We start from the raw sequence: 20038 nt of genomic DNA, 5'->3' as shown, positions 1-20038 counted from the left end.
CAGGCTTTCCCCCCACTCACGCACTGCCATGGAGCCGATGTCAACACACAGCTACCTATAGGCCTGGGTTTCTGAAGCCTACCACTGTAGCTACAGCCTCAAAAATTCTCCCTGCCATTGCGTCACTTCTGACTCACAGAGACCCTATTGGACAAGGTGGAGACTAACTCGTTACCAGAGTAGAAAGCCTCACCTGTCTCCCGAGGAACAGCTGGTGGTTTCGAAATGCTGACTTTGTGGTTAGTCGCTCACCTGAAGAAAGGTGGGTGACAAAAAGAAATGGCAATGGTACTCGGACTTCGGCACACCGAGTAACTGAAAACCCCCAGCTCAAGCGGCCGGGGCAGAGGCAGCACCAAGCCCCGAGGGTTGCAGAAGCATCCTCAGCAGCTTCGGGTTGGGAGTCTGCAGTTTCTACCACTGGACCCAATACAGGAGCACCTCGGCTTGATCCTGCTCACAGTAGAGTGTGGAGATCCAGAGGCAGCGCCCCCACACTGTGCACCCTCAGTGCCAGGGCAGAGACCTCAAAGGGAAAGTGGGAACCCAAAGGCCCTGTTTGTGCTAGATGGGGAAGAAACATATCACAAAGAGAACTGAGGTTGGGGCTCCCAGCACTACAATGTCCAGACTCTGCCAGAAGACCACAGGAACCGACCAAGATACAGTAATCGCACGGTGGAGCTAAGCTAAGAGTTCCTCCTTCCCACCTTATCTGCCCTCACTATTCAGACACTGCTAATCCTTTCCTTTAGTCTCGCCAAATTGCGGATCATAGAAAAAAAGTTTGCTTTGGGTAATATGACTATGCAAATGCAAACAACAAAGAAAAAAATGCTCCCATAAGGTAAGACGGAAAAATAATTTCAAGACTTTGTGAACACAGCTCCATTTCTTTATCCAGTTTAGGAAATCTAACTATTAAAGAAAAGGCTGATAGATTTTTCAAGGGAAATTACTAGTAACCAAAAGACATCAATAAACAAGGACTGGTGATCAAGATATATAAAGAATACCTATAAAAAACTTTTTAAAAGAAAGTAATTCAAAAAAACAAAAAAAAAGAAAGTAAAGCAATACAAAAATGGGCAACAGACGTGAACAAACACCTTGTAAAGCGCGCTGTCTATAAAGTCCATAATCATGTGAGCACGTGTGTGCTCAGCACCATCCATCAGGGAAATAGAAAGCACAATGAGATGCCTCCTGTCACCAGACTGGTCAAAAGAAACAGCCGTTCAAACGTTCAGTCTACTGGTGCATATGCAAACGGGTACAGCATTGTGGAAAACTGCTTGTCAAATCTACTAAAGCTAAACATGTAACACCCTATGGTTCAACAATGTCTGCCCTAGGCACATATCCACAGAAAGGCAAGCCCTGGCACCAAAAGGATGCCCATGGCAGCAGAATGCCAAAGAGCCAAGACTGGAAACCATTCAAATGCTGTCGGTAGTAAGATGGACAAACAGTAAGGGCTATTCAGACAAGGGATTTCTATGCAGTCAAGAGAAAGGACAAACTGAAGCTATATACAACATGGGTGAATCCCAGGCATAAAATGTTGAGCACACAGAGTTTACATTGAAGACTACATAAATCCAAAAAACAGGCAAAATTGAGTAAGCAATAGAAGTTAGAAGAATGGTTTTCCTTGGAGAAGGTTGGTAGCTAGGAGGGGCTATGAGGAAGGCCTCTCTGTAACGTTCTATAGCAGAGGTTCTCAACCTGTGGGTCGCCACCCCTTTGGGAGGGTCGAATGACCCTTTCATGGGGGTCACCTAACTCGTAAGAGTAGCAAAATGACAGTGATGAAGTAGCAATGAAAATAATTTTATGGTGGGGGGCCACCACCACATGAGGAACTGTATTAAAGGGTCGCGGCATTAGGAAGGTTGAGAAGCACTGTCCTATAGCCTTATTTCTGTTGGGCGGTAGCTACATAGATGTGCTCACTTTGTTTAAAAAAAAAAAAAAAAAGTCCCACCCTTTGTAAAAATTAACCTAAAAAGTTTGCATATTATAAGATTTCAACTGTGTGGCAGTCTGAAAACAGGGCAAAGGCAGACTGGTCAGAGGTTGTGCGGAGTCTGAGGGAAGAGTGAACAGGTGGGGCAGGGGGATTTTCAGGGTGGTGAGATTATTCTGCAGGACATATGACATGATGTATTTATCAAAACCCAAAGGACCACAAAACCAAAACTGCGAACCCTCTTGTAAACTACGGGATTCGGTTCATCATGCAGAGTAAAACCACTCCATAGAGCCTGCAAGCCTGGGCTAGGGCCTACCAGATGCAGATGGCAAGGTGACTCTTGAGTGGGTGGGTTCTGAACCTTCCACTTTTAGCCCGATTCGGTAGTCAAGGGTTTAACAACTTGCACTGCCCCGAGAGTTGACTAGTTAATTATACTGCACTAATATTGCATCATCAGTTGCAATAAATGCACCACACAAATTCAAGACGTTGACAATAAACTCTATATGATGCAGGGCTTCAAACCACTTCAGAGGGACTCAGTCAAGGCCCACAGTAACAGGGCAGCATCTGCCGTGCACGGCTACCAAATCTCTTCTGGACCAGATTTGGGCCTGGGTCGGAAGCAGGCAGTGGCGCCCTGAACAAAGATGGCGGCTGACTGTGCCACTTTGAACAGGGCACCACTGCCTGCTTCCGACTCAGGCCCAAATCTCATACTCGAGATGTGGTTGCTGTGCGATGAATCTGCCGTCCTGGTTTCTACCAACCAGGACCAAACTGCTTTAAACTGGCTTGGCGCTGTGGTACCACCTGCTGGACTTTTTCCTACAAACCTGAAACCACTCTAGATGCTGCTGATGCCACGGAGTCTCCACTGACTCTTATCCACTAGGCTGTAACGGTGAGGGGGTTCAAACCGCCAGCCTTCCACTTAGTAGCCGAGTGCTCCATTGGCTGCACCAGTGGGGTTTCTCCTCTGAAAATGAGTCTACTAACTGAAAAACAAAAATCCATGGAACTGCCGACCTGATATGTGTGCACTTTGCTGTATAACTGTTAGGCATCAAAAACAGAAACAACGTATCTTTAATGAGACCCTCAGCACGGCCCGTGGCCAGAGCAAGGCGCCAGGCTTCGGCTGCTGAAGGACGCTGGCAGCTGCCCAGGCAGAGGGCACTGCTGGCTAAGACCCAACTGGATGAGAACCCGAAGAGAACTTTCTATTTTCTTTTAAGACTTTAACTTGAGGATTTGGGACTTTTGAGATTCAACTCATAATGACAAGATTTTTATATATTATTATTACTTGGGGGTTTAATTTCTTTAGACTTCCACTGGCAAGGAAATGAAAATGAACTTTAATTTCTCTCCAGGACTTCATATTGGAAACAGGAGCACCTCTGCGGGCCGGCCTTCCCGTGGCATTATCTTGATGCTCATCTCTACCGTGCGCACAGGGCCTGGAGGACCTCTGCTGGGGAGCCCGACTGGACAGGACTTGGAACCGGAAATGGAATAAAACCAGCTGCTGTGGAGTTGACCATGACCGTGACTCACACAGGCCAGTGTGGGCAGGAGTGGAACTGTGCTCCCCTGGGTCTTCAATGGCTGGCGTGTTGGAGCAGATGGATGGCCTCTTCCTGAGGCACCTCTGGGGCGGGTTTGGACTGCCGCCCACCTTTTGACTGACAGCCGAGTGCTTAGCTGTGTAAAGCACACATGGGCTGCCAGCAGGGGGCACAGAGGAGGAGTCTGACGATTGAGCCATATAAAGCAGGTGCCATTCCGATTCCTTTAGTGCAGCGGTTATCAACCTGTGTGGGCTGCCATCCCTTTGGGGGTTGAGCAACCCTTTCACAGGGGTCACCTAATACATCCTGCATATCAGATATTTACATTACGATTCATAACAGTGGTCAACTTACAGTGATGAAGTACCAACGAAAATAATTTATGGTTGGGGGTCACCACAACATGAGGAACTGTATGAAAGGGTCACAGCATTAGGAAGGTTGAGAACCACTGCTTTAGTGCCTGCTGAGGCGTAAGCCCCAGGAGCATCAATTAAGAAAGGTGGATGGATAATAATAATGTACAATATCATAAGGGCCCCTGGGGGGCAGGATGGGGGGGAGGGAGGGGACAAAGAGGAGCTGATATCTAAGAGTTCAAGAAGAAAGGAAATGTTTTGAAAATGACTGTGGCAGCAATTGTACAATGATGCTTGATCTAATTGAATTATGGATTGTTATAATATCTGGAACAGCTCCCAGTAAAATGATGTTTTACAAAATAAAATAAAAATCAAGACACCGAGAAAAAAAAAAAGAAAGGTCGATGGTTAGGGAGAGGTGGTCTCAGGTTGGGCAACTGCCCTAGTGGCGACTGGTCTTCACCCCCACGTTGGACCGCCACAGCCCTGGTGGGCGTCAACTTCATGGTTAAGCCCCAGGCACCAGGGGAAGGAAGCCCACGGCATGGTGCAGGAGAGCCTGTCCCGGGTTCCCTGCCTCCACAAGCCTCTCTAACTACTTCAGGGCAGGAGCCCTGGTGGCTTAGTGGTTATGTGTTGGGCTACCAACCAGAAGGTCGGCAGTTTGAAACCACCACGGCACTCCTCAGGAGGGCTAGGCTCTCTACTCTCATGCAGTTGGTGTCGGTTCTGCCCTGCCCTGAGATTGCTGAGTCAGAATCAACCCGACGGCAATGAGCTTGCTTCTTTGGGTTTAGCTGCTTACGTCATAAAATCAGAGCACCATTTTCTGAAGCCTTCTTCTCCCCTAACATAAATGTTCTTGGAACGACCAATTTGTTTGTCCCTCAGAAGTTTAAAATTGGTCATTTCTCTTCTAGTCTGTATTAGCCCGTGGATTAATAAGAAGTATTGTTAAAATTCCTAATGCTAGTTGGACCTGTGCAAGTAGGGTATTCTGTCATGGATTGAACTGTTGTGGTTGTCAAGTGTAGTGAATTGGGTCCGGCTCAGAGCAACTCTCTCTGTACAACAGAGAAAAATGGTGTGACCCTGTATCACTTTCACGGTTACAATTATGTTTGAGGCCATTGTTGCAGCATTGTGGCGATCGATCTGTTTTTCACTGTCCTTCTCCCTCACCAAGGACTGGGCACCAGCCTTACCTCTACAGAGCATTCTGACTACCCTTCTTCTGGGAGATCTGTTTGTTCTCCTGGCAGTCCACAGTCAACAGTGCGGCCAACACCAGAATTCAAATGCACTGACCCATTTTTGGTCTTCCTTATTCCATGTCCAACCTCACATGTATTTGAGGGGACTGGAAATACCAGAGTTTAGGGCAGGCGCACACGTTGGTCCTCAAAGTGACACCCATGCTCTTCACCATTTTAAAGAAATCTTGTGCAGCGATGTGCCCAATGCAACACATCGTTGGGTCTCATGACTGCTGCTTCCGTGAACATTGACTGTAGACTCAAGCAAGATGAAACTTTAACTTCATCCATCTGTCCTCCATTTATCATGCTTGAGATCGTTAATGTTTATTGTGCCAACCTGGCCGATAAACACATGTGGGGTTAATTGAAGGGCGGAGAGATAAATGGCTCCGTGAGCCTCAGCTTTCTAGTTCTCAGGACTCTTGCTTTCTGATGGTCGGACGAGGGAACAGCTGCCTTAGCCAGTTCCCTGCTTCAGCTGGCAAGGCTCACTTCCTGGGAGACATCCCCGAGAAGCCGCATGGACCTACCCCAATGCAGCCCTGGAGCACCCGTGTGGAGACCCCTGCCAACGCTGAGATGCTTACACGTTCACGGATTCAGCTTTCCTCCTGCTGTTGGCATCATTGCGTGTGCTTTGTGAGATGGAAGAGGACTTTGTGGATTGGTGTCGGACATGTGGGTTAATGTTGGACTTGTGGGCTAGGGCAGCACTGGGTTGGGATGTTTTCTTGATGTGCGCTTAACCTATATATAAAACTCCTATACATGAGTTTCTGTGGATTTGTTTCTCTAAAGTACAGACTAACATAATGATGTTGATATCAGTTCAGTTGTGAGCCCCTGCAAAATACTCATTAGAATCCTAACCCTGATTCTCTGGATGTGATCCTGTGTGGAACTCGGGTTTTCTTTGTAATGTTAATTATATCACAACTAAGGATGGGCTATTAATCTCACCACTTCTGAGTTAAGAATGAGCAGATCAGACACGGGCGATGGTACCACAGCCATGTGACAAGACAAACACCTGGGGCTAAGGACAAGCCAGGAATCCACACAGCTGAGACCCTGATGTGGGCTTTTAGCTCCAGAGACTGAGACAAAATAGGTCTGATCTCTAAAGCTACCCTGCACAGTACTTCTAACAGCAGCAGGAGAAGAACAAGACAGCAACAACGGTCACTTTTTGATCAGAGAGTGCCACTGAATTAGATGTCATGAGTTCCCTAGGTATGTGGTCATACTTACCTGAGGGCCTACGATGTGATCCGATTGTACAAGCTTCCAGGCATGTCTGAAAAGAATGCATTTTGTCTAAATTGGGGCTACAGGTTTTATAATATCATTTTAAATTATACTTCATAGCATTCTCATTCATTTCTGCTTGATCTATCAATTTGCTGAGAGAAATGTGCTAAAACCTCCACTGCTTGTGGGTTTATCAATTTCCCCTTCTATTTTGATGCTACAATGTTTGCAGGTTCAGGAGTGTTCATCTTCCTGGTGAATTATTCTCTTGATTATCATGTAATTGCCTTCTTTATCCCTAATAATGCATTTGCCTTAAAATCTCTTTTTTTATATTGTTTTATTGGCATATACTTCATATATCATACAATACAGTCATTCAGTCATATTAAGAAAAGCTGTCCAACCATCACTACAATCAATTTCAGAACATTTTCTTCTCATACTCATTGTCATTAGTATCCTATTTCCCCATCCTTCCCTGCCATGCCCCCAGGAAACTATTAATCCAGTTACTATCTCTATAGATCAACCTATCCTGGCTTTCGTATACAGAAAATCATACACAGCACAAACAGGAAGCAAACAATAACAACAAAAACAAGACTCGATAAAAACAGAAAAACCTCAATAAAAAAACTGAAAGGACTTTAAAATGAGTCAAAGGGAAGATCAAATTTCCCCCTAACCACAACTGCCATCCTCGACTTTATACTGCTGTCTGATCGCAAGGCTATTCAAACCCCTGCACTACGGTCAGAGGGGATTCACCACAGACTTAATTCGTGTAGGGACCCTGCAAGTGGATTTGGGGCTCCCACTGTCATCCATAGCCTTATGTAAACTGGGTGTTCCTAATTTAAGTTCTGATACCATTCCCTCCTTGGGATTTGGGTTTTATTACTTATGAACCTTGGATCACACTGGCTGGTATGTTTCTTCTGCATGGACTTAGTTGAAGCCTACCTTAGATGGCTGCTTGTTTGAAAACAAGCCTGTAAGAACCCAGACCCTGTTCTCTCTGATAGCCGGGCTCCACCTAGCCTCTTCACCATTTTGCTATGTCACCCGTATCTTCAGTGATCTCTTCATGAAGCTAAGCATCAAGCAAGTAATTGTTTTTAGATATGGGCAAGAATTAAGTGCAAGTCCAAAATCCATTCATGCATCTATGGTTTATATACGGTTTCCCTGAAAGTAAGACATCCCCCGAAAATAAGACCTACTTACAGTTTTGCCTCTCGCTGAAATATAAGGCATCCCCCCCAAAATAAGACCTCCCCAAAAATACGCGCCCCCCCCAAGCTACCGTAACTCTAGACTCGGGACAGTAGCGGCGGGCACCACCGCGCAGCTCACTGCTGGCTGCAGCGCAGCCGGAGCAGACAGGAAGTGCGAGATCTCTTTTAATAAAACAATAAATAATAAATGTGTACCGTATTCTTCTTCATGGAAAAATAAGACATCCCGTGAAAATAAGACCTAGCACATCTTTGGGAACAGTAATTAATATAAGACACTGTCTTATTTTCGGGAAACAGGGTATGTCTCTGGTTCACCTGAGAGGCATCACTGTCATTCTTTTAGAGAGCATTATCAGTCATACCCCTGGGGCATCGCTTCCACTGCCAGCAAGTCAGGGCTGCCCCATAGCAACCCCACAGGGCCCGGTAGAGCTGCGCCCGTGAGTCTCTGAGCTTGCAAATCTTCCCTTGAGGAGCTGGCTGGTGGTTGCGGTGAGCAGCCCAATTCGTACCCATTACGCATTGACAGTGTCGTTAATTTAGCCAATGGTATAGGATTTTAAAAGATACGGGTATAGGCCAACTATGAACCATCGTACACCAATTGTGGACTTGTAAGGGTTGAACTCTTCAGTAACTGAACACTACTAACACAAACAACCAATTGATCTTAGATTGGGACTAGAGCTCATGTGAGCCCCCAATAAAATCGCTTTTGTCAGATGTTAATATTGTTCCATTGCTTTCTTCTGTTTACTATTCCCTCCACGTGCATCGTTTCTCCCCCGATTCTTTCTACTGCAGGAAGTGGTGGAGGCTCCGACCCAGCACTGCCCTGTGCTGGACAAAGCAGGGCTGCTGAGAAATCAGTATAAAAGAAAAATGCATTTGGTGTGTTCGGGGCCATTGTAAGCTTACATCCATCCGTTCTAATGGAACAAGGCCCTGGTTCTGCTGCGGGAGGCTGCTGGGGTCGCTGTGGGTCAGAGTTGGTTGACTTGACAGCAGTGGGTTAAGGTGTTTGGTTCAAGGAAGCACGCAGTTATTCTGGAAATTAGCAAACAAGGGGAAGGACTAACCCTGCCTTTCCTCAAAGCCCCAGAACCTGCAGGACCCAGCTGGCTGCTGAGGGGCAGCGGTCCGGCTCAGAGACAGCACCATGGAAGAGGAATGTCCATGCATGATCTCCCATGGAACAAGTCATCTATCATGGGGGTGGTGGGGTGCTATGGCTGCTGACCTGACCAAAGGAGAGGCACCACCCCTCTAGCTGTGACCAATGCGTCCCCGCCACCCCCCTCTCCCCGCCTCAAATTAAAAAGCAAACATCCATCCGATTCAGCATCTGAGTTAACTAATTTACAGGGACAATGGGGGCACGAGAGACCCCTGCAACGGCCCTGTGGCCACACAAAAACCACGCCCAAAGCATAAGCATTCTATAAGAGGAAGACCACAGCGTCTTCTACAAATGAACAGAGAGGCGAACACAGAGGCGGGAGAGGGGAACGAGGACAGTGTTCATGGCAGAGTTCATGTTCATGGACACCGAGCATATAACCCCTGACGGGAAAGAGCGACATTGCACCAATTCCGAGAGACAGGAAGGGTGGGGGGGGGGGAGCAGTTTCCGTTTCGGGTGTTGAGATAACAGTGGTGATACTGCAAAACAGTACAAAGAAGGCTGCTGCTGTGGGGGACCCCGTGGTGAGCCTACATGGCAGAGCAGAACTGCCCCCCAGGTTTTGCCAGGCTGGCGTCTTCACGTCACGAGCAGGTTGCCAGGCCTTTTCTCCTGCAGACCCACTGGCAGATCAACCACTGAGCTTTCAGTTAGTGGCCACCACAGGTGGATCACAATAGAAATGAAATGAAAACAAACAGGCTTAAGATCCAGCCCAGGCAACAAATGGACAAATGTGCTTGACACAATGGATGGATGGATGGATGGATAGATGGATGGATGGATGGATGGATGGATGGATGGATGGATGGATGATGATAAGAGTTGGATGAGATCCCAATAAAATAGAACGAAAGGTCCAGCCCAGCCATTATAACCTATGGCCCTTACTTACTAAGATCAAGTGAAACAAACTATGGGGGGGAGAGGAATCTATGGAGTTACTGGGCTACTATTAACATTGGCTAGCTATTTGAAGATACTAAGAAGGTATTATTAATTTTTTTAAATTATTTTATTGGGGGCAAGTACAATTCTTATCACAGTCCATACATACATCAATTTGTCAAGCACATATGTACATTTGTTGCCCTCATCATTCTCAAAACATTTGCCTTCCACTTTAGCCCTTAATATCAGTTGTTCATTTTCCCCCTCCCACCCTACTCCCCTCTCCCTCATGAACCCTTCACAATTCATAAATTATTATAGTTTTGTCATAAGTTACACTGTCCGATGTCTCCCTCCACTCTCTTCTCTGCTGTCCCTCCCCCAGGGAGGAGGCTATACTTAGATTCTTGTAATTGGTTCCCCTTTCTACCCCACATTCCCTTCACCCTCCAGGCATCGCCCCTCTCACCACTGGTCCTGAAGAAGTCATCTATCCTGGATTCCCTGTGTTTCCAGTTGCTATCTGTACCAATGTACATCCTCTGGTCTAGCCAGATTTGCAATTTTAAGTGGGATAATATGGTTGTCTCTCTTTTTTTTTTTTTTTAAGGAAAAGAAGAGAGAGACACCACCACCCCACGCCACCCTCAGTCCATCTATAGGTGAAAAACACTATGTCTGGGATCTGCTTCCGGATCCTCCGGGTTTGGGGAGGAAAGTGGGTCAGGGGAGAGCTGATTGCTGAGCAGCCACAACATTGATTCATGATGTGCTTCTCTCCAATTCTGATATGTTTGAAATCTTCACAGTAAGTTTTAAAAGAACGAGAGAGAAACAGTAGGTTTTCAAAACCGGGGTGCTGAGACTCCCCGCTCACATGTCTGTACGTCCGTACGTACCAGCATCGGAGGAGCCGTCTTTGTTGATCTGAATGAGAATGTGGGACAGGGAGCCCGTGCTGGTCTTCCCCACCTCCTCCAGCTTCACCAGCTGCAAGCGGGGCGTGGTGGCAGGCGGGAAGCGGTAGAACTGGAAGGTGAAATACACGGTCTTTGGCCACGGCGCTCCCCTGTGGTCCTGCGGTACCCTGGATCCAACAACAGCTCTGGATGAGTCAGCTACCCGTCACAGCACTGGGCTGCTGCCACCACACACACAGCATGGTGACACAGCCTGGGCCCTGCAGCTGCTCCTGGGTGATGACATGGCTCCAGGAGCTACATGAACTAACACCGGGGCCTGGCTGCACACTGTCCACACTCTCTCTGGGGGTCCCAGCCAATTGGGCAAGGCTGGGTGTTAGGGACCATGCCTCTCCCGAACACATAATGGAATTTAAAACCCATGTTGCCATCAAGTTGGTTCGGGCTCAGTGTGTCTGCAGAACAGGGCAGAACTGCCCCACTGAGTTCCCAAGAGTGCCATCGCGAGGACGGCAGACTAACACATCCGGTGGGTTCCATCAGCTAGCCTTCATGCTGGCAGCTGAGTGCTTAATGACGGCACCACCAGGCTCCCTTTGTGCGGGATCCCTAACCCCTGCACGTGTGCAGCAGGGGCCCTAGTGGCACTGTGAGCTAGGGGGTGAGCTGCTAACTACAAGGTCAGCGGTTCAAACCCCCCAGCTGCTCCGAGGGAGAAACAGGAGGCTATCTGCTCCTATAAAAGACTGACGGGCTTCTCACTCACTGTCACTGAGGCAATTCTCTTAGCGATCCTGTGAGACAGAGAAGAACTGCCCCTCTGGGTTTCTGAGACTGCAAATCTTTACAGGAGTAAAGAGCTTCCTCTTTCTTCCTCGGAGTAGCTGATGGATTCAAATCGCTGACCTTGTGGTTCACAGCCCAATGCATACATAACCTTGGCACAGACAGAGAGAGCAGATGCCACCCCCATGAAGGTGGCCAGGGAGCAGAGGAACAGAACTGAAGGGAGACAGACCCCGTTCCGCGGGAAGCCTTCCTGGAGAGCCAACTCTCTTCATGGAGACGACCAGCTTCCTAAACCGTGAGCGTGGACATGAGTGCTCAAGCACCCGCACGGGGCTTTCTGCTGCAGCAGCCCTGGGGACTGGGACATGGGGCTAGTGTCCCAACTAAAAGAAAGCACAGACAGACGGCTCCTCTGGGTCTAGTTCACCCCTGACTGCAGAGGCCCCGCCAACCAGAGGCAGAGAACAGCACGCGTGACACGTACCGGCTGAAGGCCAGCAGCTGCAGCACGATCTCATTGCCCGGCAGAGGGTCGGCCTCCTCCTGCTGAGGGCTGAACCTCACCGGGTCTGTGGGGCTCACGGTCTTGGCTGGCCGCTGCTGAGCGTCCAGAATCTCTGGGAAGCCGGAAGACTGCAGTAGCACCATGGAGGCCCGGGAAAGCGCACTTCCAGAGCTGGAACAGAGGGCAGTGCTCAGCCCGCTGCCCAAGGAAGGGCAGGCAGAGAGGGCAGAGCCTGGAAGCAGGCCTCTATGGGCTTTTAAAAAGGCAGGGCTGACCACACAGGTATTTTCCTGGCCCAAGCCCCATCAGAGCCACAGCCTCACCTCCTGACCTGGGCCCCGACGATGATAGGGGCATGCAGGGGCATGAACGGCAGCTCCTGCAACGGCTCGGCCACACATGCATCCAGGTTCGCAGAAGTGCGGCTCAGGTCAGCTTCCAGGTGAGAGATGCCGCCCTCAAAGGGGAGCTCCTGCTGGACAGAATAAGGGTCCCCAGGTAAGGCAGTGGGGCCGTGGCGGTCCAGTATCAGGGGACTTGCCGAGCTGTCAGATTTAGCAAATAGGAGGTCCGGGTACATGTCAATTCCAGGTAAGCGATAAGAAATGCTGGCCTAGGTAATGCCACATCACACTTTGGGGGTGTTGCTGCTGGGGGCCGACGAGTTCACCCCGATGCAGTGACCCATGGGGCAGGATGGACTTACCCCAGAGGGTTTCTAAGGCTGCTGTCTGTCCAGGAGAAATCACCAAGCAGCTGGTGGGTCCAAACCACCCACCTTTAGATGACGTAACCACTGTGCTGCCAAACCCAAACCAAACTCCCTGCCATGGAGTCGATGTCCATGCACAGTGGCCCTGCAGGACAGGGTAGAACTGCCCCTGGGAGCTTTGGAGATGGAAACTGTGGGCAGGAGGACAAAGCCCCATCTTCTTCCTGATAGTTTTGAACCGGGAACCGTGTGGACTGCAGCCCGACACATAAGCACTATACCACCAGGGCTCCTGACTGTGCCACCGGGCCCCCTACACTGGGACCTAAAACCAAGCCAAGCCTATCGCCCTTTAGCTGATCCTAGCTCACAGCAAGTCGGCGGGGCAGAGAATGGCCTCCTGAAAGGGTTTGCAGGGTGCGAGCTTTACAGACAAGGAGCAGCCTGAGAAGCCCAATGGGGCCCTTCTGCGTCCTCCTGTGGGATTGCTTTAGTCAGATCCACCTGGCAGCCAAGCGACTCACAGCAGCTGACTGCCACATCTTTCTTCTGTGGATAGCACTCCGCCTGTGGGTTGCCAAGACTGCAACCCTTTACAGGAGTCGGAAGCCTCTTCTTTCTCCCGAGGAGCAGCTGGGGGTTTCAAACTGCTGACTTTGGAGTAAAAGTCCAACATGCCATGGGGCTCCCAGGGAGCAGCTAATGGGCTCTTAGTGCTGCTCTTTCAGTTAGCATGATAGCACACCCCTGTACCAGCAGGATCCCTCAACTGGGACCTTCTTATCAAACTGAAGTTTAACTGGGTGTCCTGTACTCCATCTGGCCAGGCTCTCTGGGAGCCTAACTGCCACGAGGATCCGCGGACAACATGAACCGGTCAGTTCCGGTCAGTTCTGATGCCCGAGACAGTGACTTCACACAGAGGCTGTGTGCAGGCCCAGCCCCTGCCGGGGTTTGCCTTGTCCCCAGGTCACCTGCGTACCATGCTCCACCTTCTACTGCCTCCCACGCAGTAGACAGACGGTGCACCCAGATGAAGAACTTGCTTGGGAGCCAGGTGTCTGGGACGTTTTCTCCCAAGCCTGAGTCCCAAGCTTTCTGTCTCCGTTCTCAAGAAGAGAAAAATACCACATGGCCGAGGGAGTCCCAACACTGGTCTCAGAGGCTAATAACAGAAAGGCACGCAGCTCTTCATAAGCACGCGTGTCCAGGAATGTTCTAGAACAAGGTATGCTGCGGCACGATCAGTGTTTCCAAATGTGTGGGTAAGTGGAGTGACCGTTCCTCAGCATGGTTTCCAGGGAAAAACTGAACTGCAGCCTGCAGGTTTTTGAGACAAGACTCCATGGGGCTCCTTCGGGCTAGGTTAGCACAGGCCTGCTTTAGCCATCAGTGCTCCTAAAGCCAGGAGGGTGGGCTTCGCTAACTCCCCTTGAGCCATTGCCATGCCAGCAAGGACAGTGAGTCTGGGAGCTGAGGCCTGTGCCCTCTGTTTACAGAGTCCCCTTCCACGCACAGAGACTCTCAGGGTAGTCTACCTTGGTCTAAAACCCAAATCAACCCCCAGACGAGCAGCTGCAAGGGCCCAACGGCCCGTCTCCCTTCTCAAAGACACCACCGTGAGGCTCAGTCTGCAGCTGGAGCACCACGTCCCCACCGCAGGCCTGCAACCCATCCCTCAGCCAGGACCACAAGAGCACACACCACGAAAGACCAGCACAAGCCTGGGCCCAGAGCCTGGCTCCGGGCAGAAGTTGGGAGAGGGAGCCGTGGGGGACTTACCGCCTGTGCCAGGCTGTGCAGGGAGCCGCCGGGTTGCAGAGAAGGCCTGGATGGCGAGCGCTGGGCTGGGGACTGTGGGGATGCTGCCAGCTGAGAAATGGACAGCTGAGAGAGAGGAGCGCAGGGTGAGACACGCCCGCTACACCCCCACCCTCCCTTGACAGAGCCCCTCCCACGTGCTGCCGGGGACCACTGGGGCAGAGGACAAGACAGAGACCGAGAGGGGGGCTTCCCCCAAGTCTCCTGACGGGCTGTTCTGTAGCCTGGAATGGCATTAAGTTTCTGTAATTACTGGGAGAAGTGATTCTGTCATTTTCCCCAAAGTGTGATACTTTCCCAGGACTGTGACCAATACAGAAAGCCTAGTAGAGAGAGAGAAAACCCTGGCTTAGACCTTCTCCGGGCCTGGGCCACCCCCGAGGCCCTTCCAACGCCAGCACCCGACTTCCTGCAGACAGAGCCGCTAAATGAGGGAGGGCAACAACCACTGCGGCAACTGCTCCCCCGGCACTGGTGGCACTCTGCTGTCAGTCACCGTGTGACTCTGGGTAAATCACCTGCCCTCTTGCCTCAGTCTACCCACCTGTACCACGGTACCTAAATCTCAGGACCGTGGGGTGAGTTCAGTGTGCTAATTCCCAGGCAGGGTGAGCATGGGGCAGTGCACACGCTGAGCCGCATGTGTCGGGGAGTGAGTGCTGCTATAAATGGCTGGGCCTATAAATGGCATCCTCCGGCCCCCCACTCAAGAAGTCACGTGTCTCTGATCCTGGCCTGTCTCCAGTGGGTATGCCCCTCTGGAGGCTGCTGTTCAACATGGCAGCTAGCCCGAAGGAGGAGTGGACATAGGGAGGGGGTGGTCTGGGGGCCTGGATGCTCTGTCGGTGAAGAACAGGTGAGGGGGAAGGAATAAGAGGGACCCTCATCACTCCTTGGGGACACAAGAGGTCAGCTCTCCTCATACCCCTGAAGCACCATGAATCTGCCCTGCCTTTGGAAGTGGAGAGTCACGCGTTGTCCCTGAACAGCTGGAGGTACAGAGAGCTGTTAAAAGAGGGGCGGGATGGGCCCCCATCCTGGCCGCCCAGTGCCCACTGGGGGACAGCCTTGGATCTTGGGGTACTTCATTTTCCCAGAACGTCTGTGTCCCAGCAATGCTGGCAGACAGGGTGGGGTCAGCAGGAGCAACAAGCTGCCGCTGACCTCAGTTAGCCCTACAGTGGAAGTGGCCTGGAGGTGCCGGCCGGCCATGTGGGAGGCTCAAGGCCCTGAAGGGTGGTCAAGCAGGGACCTGCCCCACCACATAGGCCAACAGGCCAGCAAGAAGGAGCCCCACCCACCCCCAGAAATGCGCTGTCTACAGCGCCCACCCCCACCCCCCCTCCCCGCCCACCAGGCCTGGAGGCTTGGCCTGAAAGGCCCAGCTGGTGCCCTGGAGCCTGGTCCTTGAGTTCCCTGATCCGTGGGACGGGAGGAGTACAAACTACACCTCAGTGTCTCTGAACAACACCCACCTGCCAGGAAGAACGTGTCGATTTTAAAACGCAGGTGCACCTTAGACAGGGCCTGGAGGGCCATTAGCTGTCAGTGGGGAGCTCGTCCCCTCACATCCTGGCACCGCAGTCAGCACCGTGGAGACCCTGGGGCAACACTGGGGCAAGTGGGCCGTCTCTGGCCCTGTCAGCTGGCCAGGACCCCTCCCGGCCTGTCAAAGCCAGCAGGAGACCAGCTGTTTGTAACTATGTAAAGCAACTGGTCTCACACCCAGAATTTATAAATCCCGTTTTTCTGGACTCTGAAGCGAGGGTTTCTCCCCGTGCACGTGGCGTGGCCTGGTGGCTGGGACTTACCCCTGGTCCCACGGGCGAGTCCTGAGTGGCAGCGAGCCTGGAGGTGGGCTGTGTCGACGGACCTGCGGGGAAGCACAGGGGCAGGGGATCAGCGGGTCTGACAAGGCCCTGCACCTCCCTGGTGACTGGGGCTCGGGCAGGAGACTGGCTGCACAGCCACACCTTCGGCTGTGGCAGGAAGGCCCTGGGAGCCTAGAGACTGCACTCAAGCTGGTCCCTACTCAGGGTGACCCCATGAACCGTGGAACCGTGGTGACTCGAAGAGCTGATTTTTGGAAGTGGGTGGGCAGGCCTTTCTTCCTAGTCTGTCTGGAGGCAGTGCTGAAACCAGCTCAGCCTCACAACAGCAGGCAAGCCTCCCCCTCGGGTGGGTGGTGGCCATGCAGGAGGTGCCCTGGCCGGGAACAGAACCAGGGTCTCCCTCCTCACTCCTGGAGGGTGAGGCTTCTGCCGCTGAACCTCAGACGACGGCGATTCCCCTGAAACCCACTGTCGACTTAGTGGCCCCATTAAAAAACACACTCACTGCCGACTCATAGTCACCCTACAAAACAGGGTAGAACTGCCCCCGTGAGTTTCCGAGACTGCAACTGTTTACGGAGCAGTTGGTGGTTTTGAACTGCTAGCCTTGGGATCACATAACTACTGTGCCACCAGGGTTCCTGGTTAAAAAACAGAGTAAAACTCCCCATGGGTTTCTGTGACTGCAACTGTTCATGGAAGTTGAAAGACCAGGAGTAGCTAGTGGTTTCAAACTGCCAGTCTTGCAGATCACAGCCTAATGCATAACCACTGTACCACCAGGGATCCTGATAAGAAACAGAGTAAAATTCCTGTGTGGTTGTTGGGCTTGAAACACTGACCTTGCAGTTAGCAGCCCAAAAGTGACCCACTGGGCCATCCAGGCTCCTTGGCTTACCTCTCCTCTCCAGCCCTCTGGCCTTGCCCTGCCCAGCTCAGCACAGTGCCCAGTCATGGTGCAGACACTGTCCTCTGTGAGTGGACACCAGCCCATCAACCACCCAGGGAAGCCTGGGCTCCAGAAAACCGGGCCCTACCTCAACTGCCCTCCCCCAGTGGGTAGCCCCCACAACACCCTTGGTCTCCCTCCCACCTGGCCCTGCCCGCGTGGTGGCGGGGCCACGGTGAAGGGCTCTCTTCCCTCCCCCGAGGGAAGGACACCACATACACAGCACGAGGCCAGCGCAGGACCAGCACTAGGTACTGACCAGCAGGCCTGAGGTCATCCAACCCCACACACTCTGCAAGGGGTCCCCAACAACCTCCTGTGCAGCCCTGCACCCCAAAGAAGCCCCACCACAACCATAACCTCTCCCACTGTCCCCAGGCCTCATCTCAAAGGGTGGCAGGGCAGCCGTCCAAGGGTACCCTGAGGACAGTGGTGACACCAGGGAGCTGGTGTGCAGCGGGCACGGGGCACAGCCGGGGTCCCATCTGAGTGGAATGGGACCTCAGTGGGAGTCCCAACCTCTGGTCCCAGCTGGCCCAGCAACGCCAGCCCCCTTGGTGGCAATGCCTGCCCACCCAGCCCCGTGCCTCTGAGAGCCCACACACTGCTTCATCAGCCAGGTCCATGAGAGGCCCTGCACTTCCTTCACTGATGTGGGGGGGGGGGGGGGGGGGGTCGGGCTGCTCAGCAGCCCGGGCTTGGGCGACACAGGAAAACGACAGGCACACACACAGACCCTGTGTATGGCCCCGCCCCAATCCCTCCTCTCCCTAAACCCCGCCTCCCTCCTTCTAAAGCCTGCTGAGTCGACTCAAAATCCAGCGAGCAGTGTCACTCTGTTCCTCCCAGACTGGGGCCTGAGCACGCCACAGACCCACTGTGACAGCAAGGGAACCGGCAGGAGATGGCGCCACTCTCTGCCCCACCCGCAGAGCAGCCCTCGGGGTCCTGGGGTGGGAGACGCTGCAGAGCAGCCCTCGGGGTCCTGGGGTGGGAGATGCTGCGCGCCAGGAAGCCACCAGCCCCTCACGCCCCCACCAGCTGGTTACCATGGGGTGTTTCCCAACATGATCCTTGATGTCGGCCCCCCGCAACTGAACCACTGAAAACAGCAAGAGGGGCTTTGAAAGGGGGGCCTGCTGGGAAGCCCAGGGAAGAGGGGGCTCCACACGCAGAAAATGCACCCAGATGCAGAACCAAGCGGCTCTGCAGTCTCATTTTACATCCCGTGCAGTGGCCTCTGGGCACACGACTTCTGGTCCTAGACCCGTCCAGGGAGCGGCTTTCGTCTCACTCGGGCAGCTCCAGCCACAACGAGGGGGTGTGTCCGTCTCAGGCACTCCTGGGGTGAGAACGTGCTGGGCTAGTGATAGCGAATCAGTCTTTACACTTGTGTACAAGGACTCCCTGGTGTGCAGGAAGATGTGTGCAGAGGACTGCGCACAGAGGCATGTGCACTGGAATTCCACGGCGGTGCTGCCCACGGGGGCAGAGCGTCCGTCTGGCGCGCCCATGCACAGGGCAGGGAAGCAATTAGAAAGGACACGGCCGAGTGATGTGTTTGACACGGCAGGTCAGAAAGTGGACAGAGCAAGTCACCAAACCATCCCCCGCTGTGCCTTTGGAGGAAAGCCAGAGCGATGATGCGTTTCACCGGCCGGCAACAGTGCTGGACACGTGGAGGGGTTTCAGCTACCAGTGAGCCCTGAAACCGAGCAGCACTGCCTAGGGCTCCAGGTTTAGTCCGTGGGCATGACGGAAGCAGGCTGCCCTGCAGGGCTTCCTCCCTTGGAGCTGCTGGGTGAGCAGCTGAGCTACATGCCCCTCCCACACATAAGTAACGCACACACACAGGGATGCGTGCCCCGCCCTTCATGTGTGCACACAAACATCGTGCACACATACACACACCGAGTGAGTCTTGCCACCGTATAACCAGGAGGGCTAATTAACATGATGCTTATTTTACGGCTATGCAGCCATGCCTTCATGCCACAGCCAGTCCAGACACCTGCTAAGCTGTAAGGACGCCCACCGGCAGAGCTGAGAGGAAGTCCCCCCAGCAAACAGCCCCTCGTGCCAAAGGGCTCGCCCCTCTGCTCACAGGTCCCCAGAAATGGTCCCCAAGGAGCCACCACAGCTGCCGGGGATGACCGCTCGGGGCAGGCTCGGGGCCCTGGACGCGCCTGGAGGTCGGTCTCCAAAAAGCTGAGTTACTGTCCGGCTCAAGGAGCTGTCAACCAAGACAGTGGGATGGAACTAAGCTGGTGGGCACCCCCAGCGGCCCCACCCCCACCAGGCAGCTAGCGGGCATGGGGAAAGGCCCAGGCAGACTGTGGGAGACAGAGAACACTCAGCTCCCAGCTGCGTGCGCGTCTCCACCTGCATCTTCCCTGACACTCCATCACCACCGAGCCGTATGCACGGCAGACACGCCCAACCCCTGCCATCCTCTCTACGTTGCATGTGCGCCTGATGACAGTGCAGGCGTGGGGGCCGGGCTCCCGCGCTGCCCCTAGACTGAGCGTCCGTGTCCTGAGCGTTTGCACAGAGACTTGTAGGTGGGGTGGGGGCTCCCTCACATCAGGGGGTCTCAGGCCGCCCTGGGGGTGAGTGAGAGGCTACACTGTAGACAAAAAGAGTCCCACGCTGGTCCCAGTGGGTGCAAGAGAGTCCCCCAGGGAACCACAGGGGGACCCGCCACAACCTGGCCCACAGCTCTGCAGATGAGCAAGGGTTCTGCGGCCGACACTGGTGGAGCAGGT

General features: G+C 52.7%; 1 protein-coding gene across 4 annotated transcripts in view; it reads right to left on the bottom strand.

Moving 5' to 3' along the window:
• NPHP4 (nephrocystin 4) overlaps positions 1 to 20038 on the bottom strand; it is a 109463-nt gene that overhangs the window by 27780 nt on the left and 61645 nt on the right. For 2 of the 4 annotated variants that reach the window (XM_045299145.1, XM_045299146.1), the window contains exons 11-15: positions 16304 to 16365; positions 14454 to 14558; positions 12283 to 12434; positions 11939 to 12130; positions 10642 to 10829 (exon numbers count right to left, since the gene is read on the bottom strand). In XM_045299145.1, the coding sequence (XP_045155080.1) occupies positions 10642 to 10829; positions 11939 to 12130; positions 12283 to 12434; positions 14454 to 14558; positions 16304 to 16365 (699 nt within the window). The remainder of the gene's footprint in view (positions 1 to 10641; positions 10830 to 11938; positions 12131 to 12282; positions 12435 to 14453; positions 14559 to 16303; positions 16366 to 20038) is intronic. The other 2 variants (XM_045299147.1, XM_045299148.1) reach the window with 1 other exon arrangement.

The sequence above is a fragment of the Echinops telfairi genome, unplaced genomic scaffold, assembly GCF_000313985.2.
Source record: "Echinops telfairi isolate 266 unplaced genomic scaffold, ASM31398v2 ScPeMD7_7457;HRSCAF=8495, whole genome shotgun sequence".
Lineage (NCBI taxonomy): Eukaryota > Metazoa > Chordata > Mammalia > Afrosoricida > Tenrecidae > Echinops > Echinops telfairi.
Note: the sequence above shows the minus strand (reverse complement) of the source record. Positions and strands in the feature narration are given on the sequence as shown.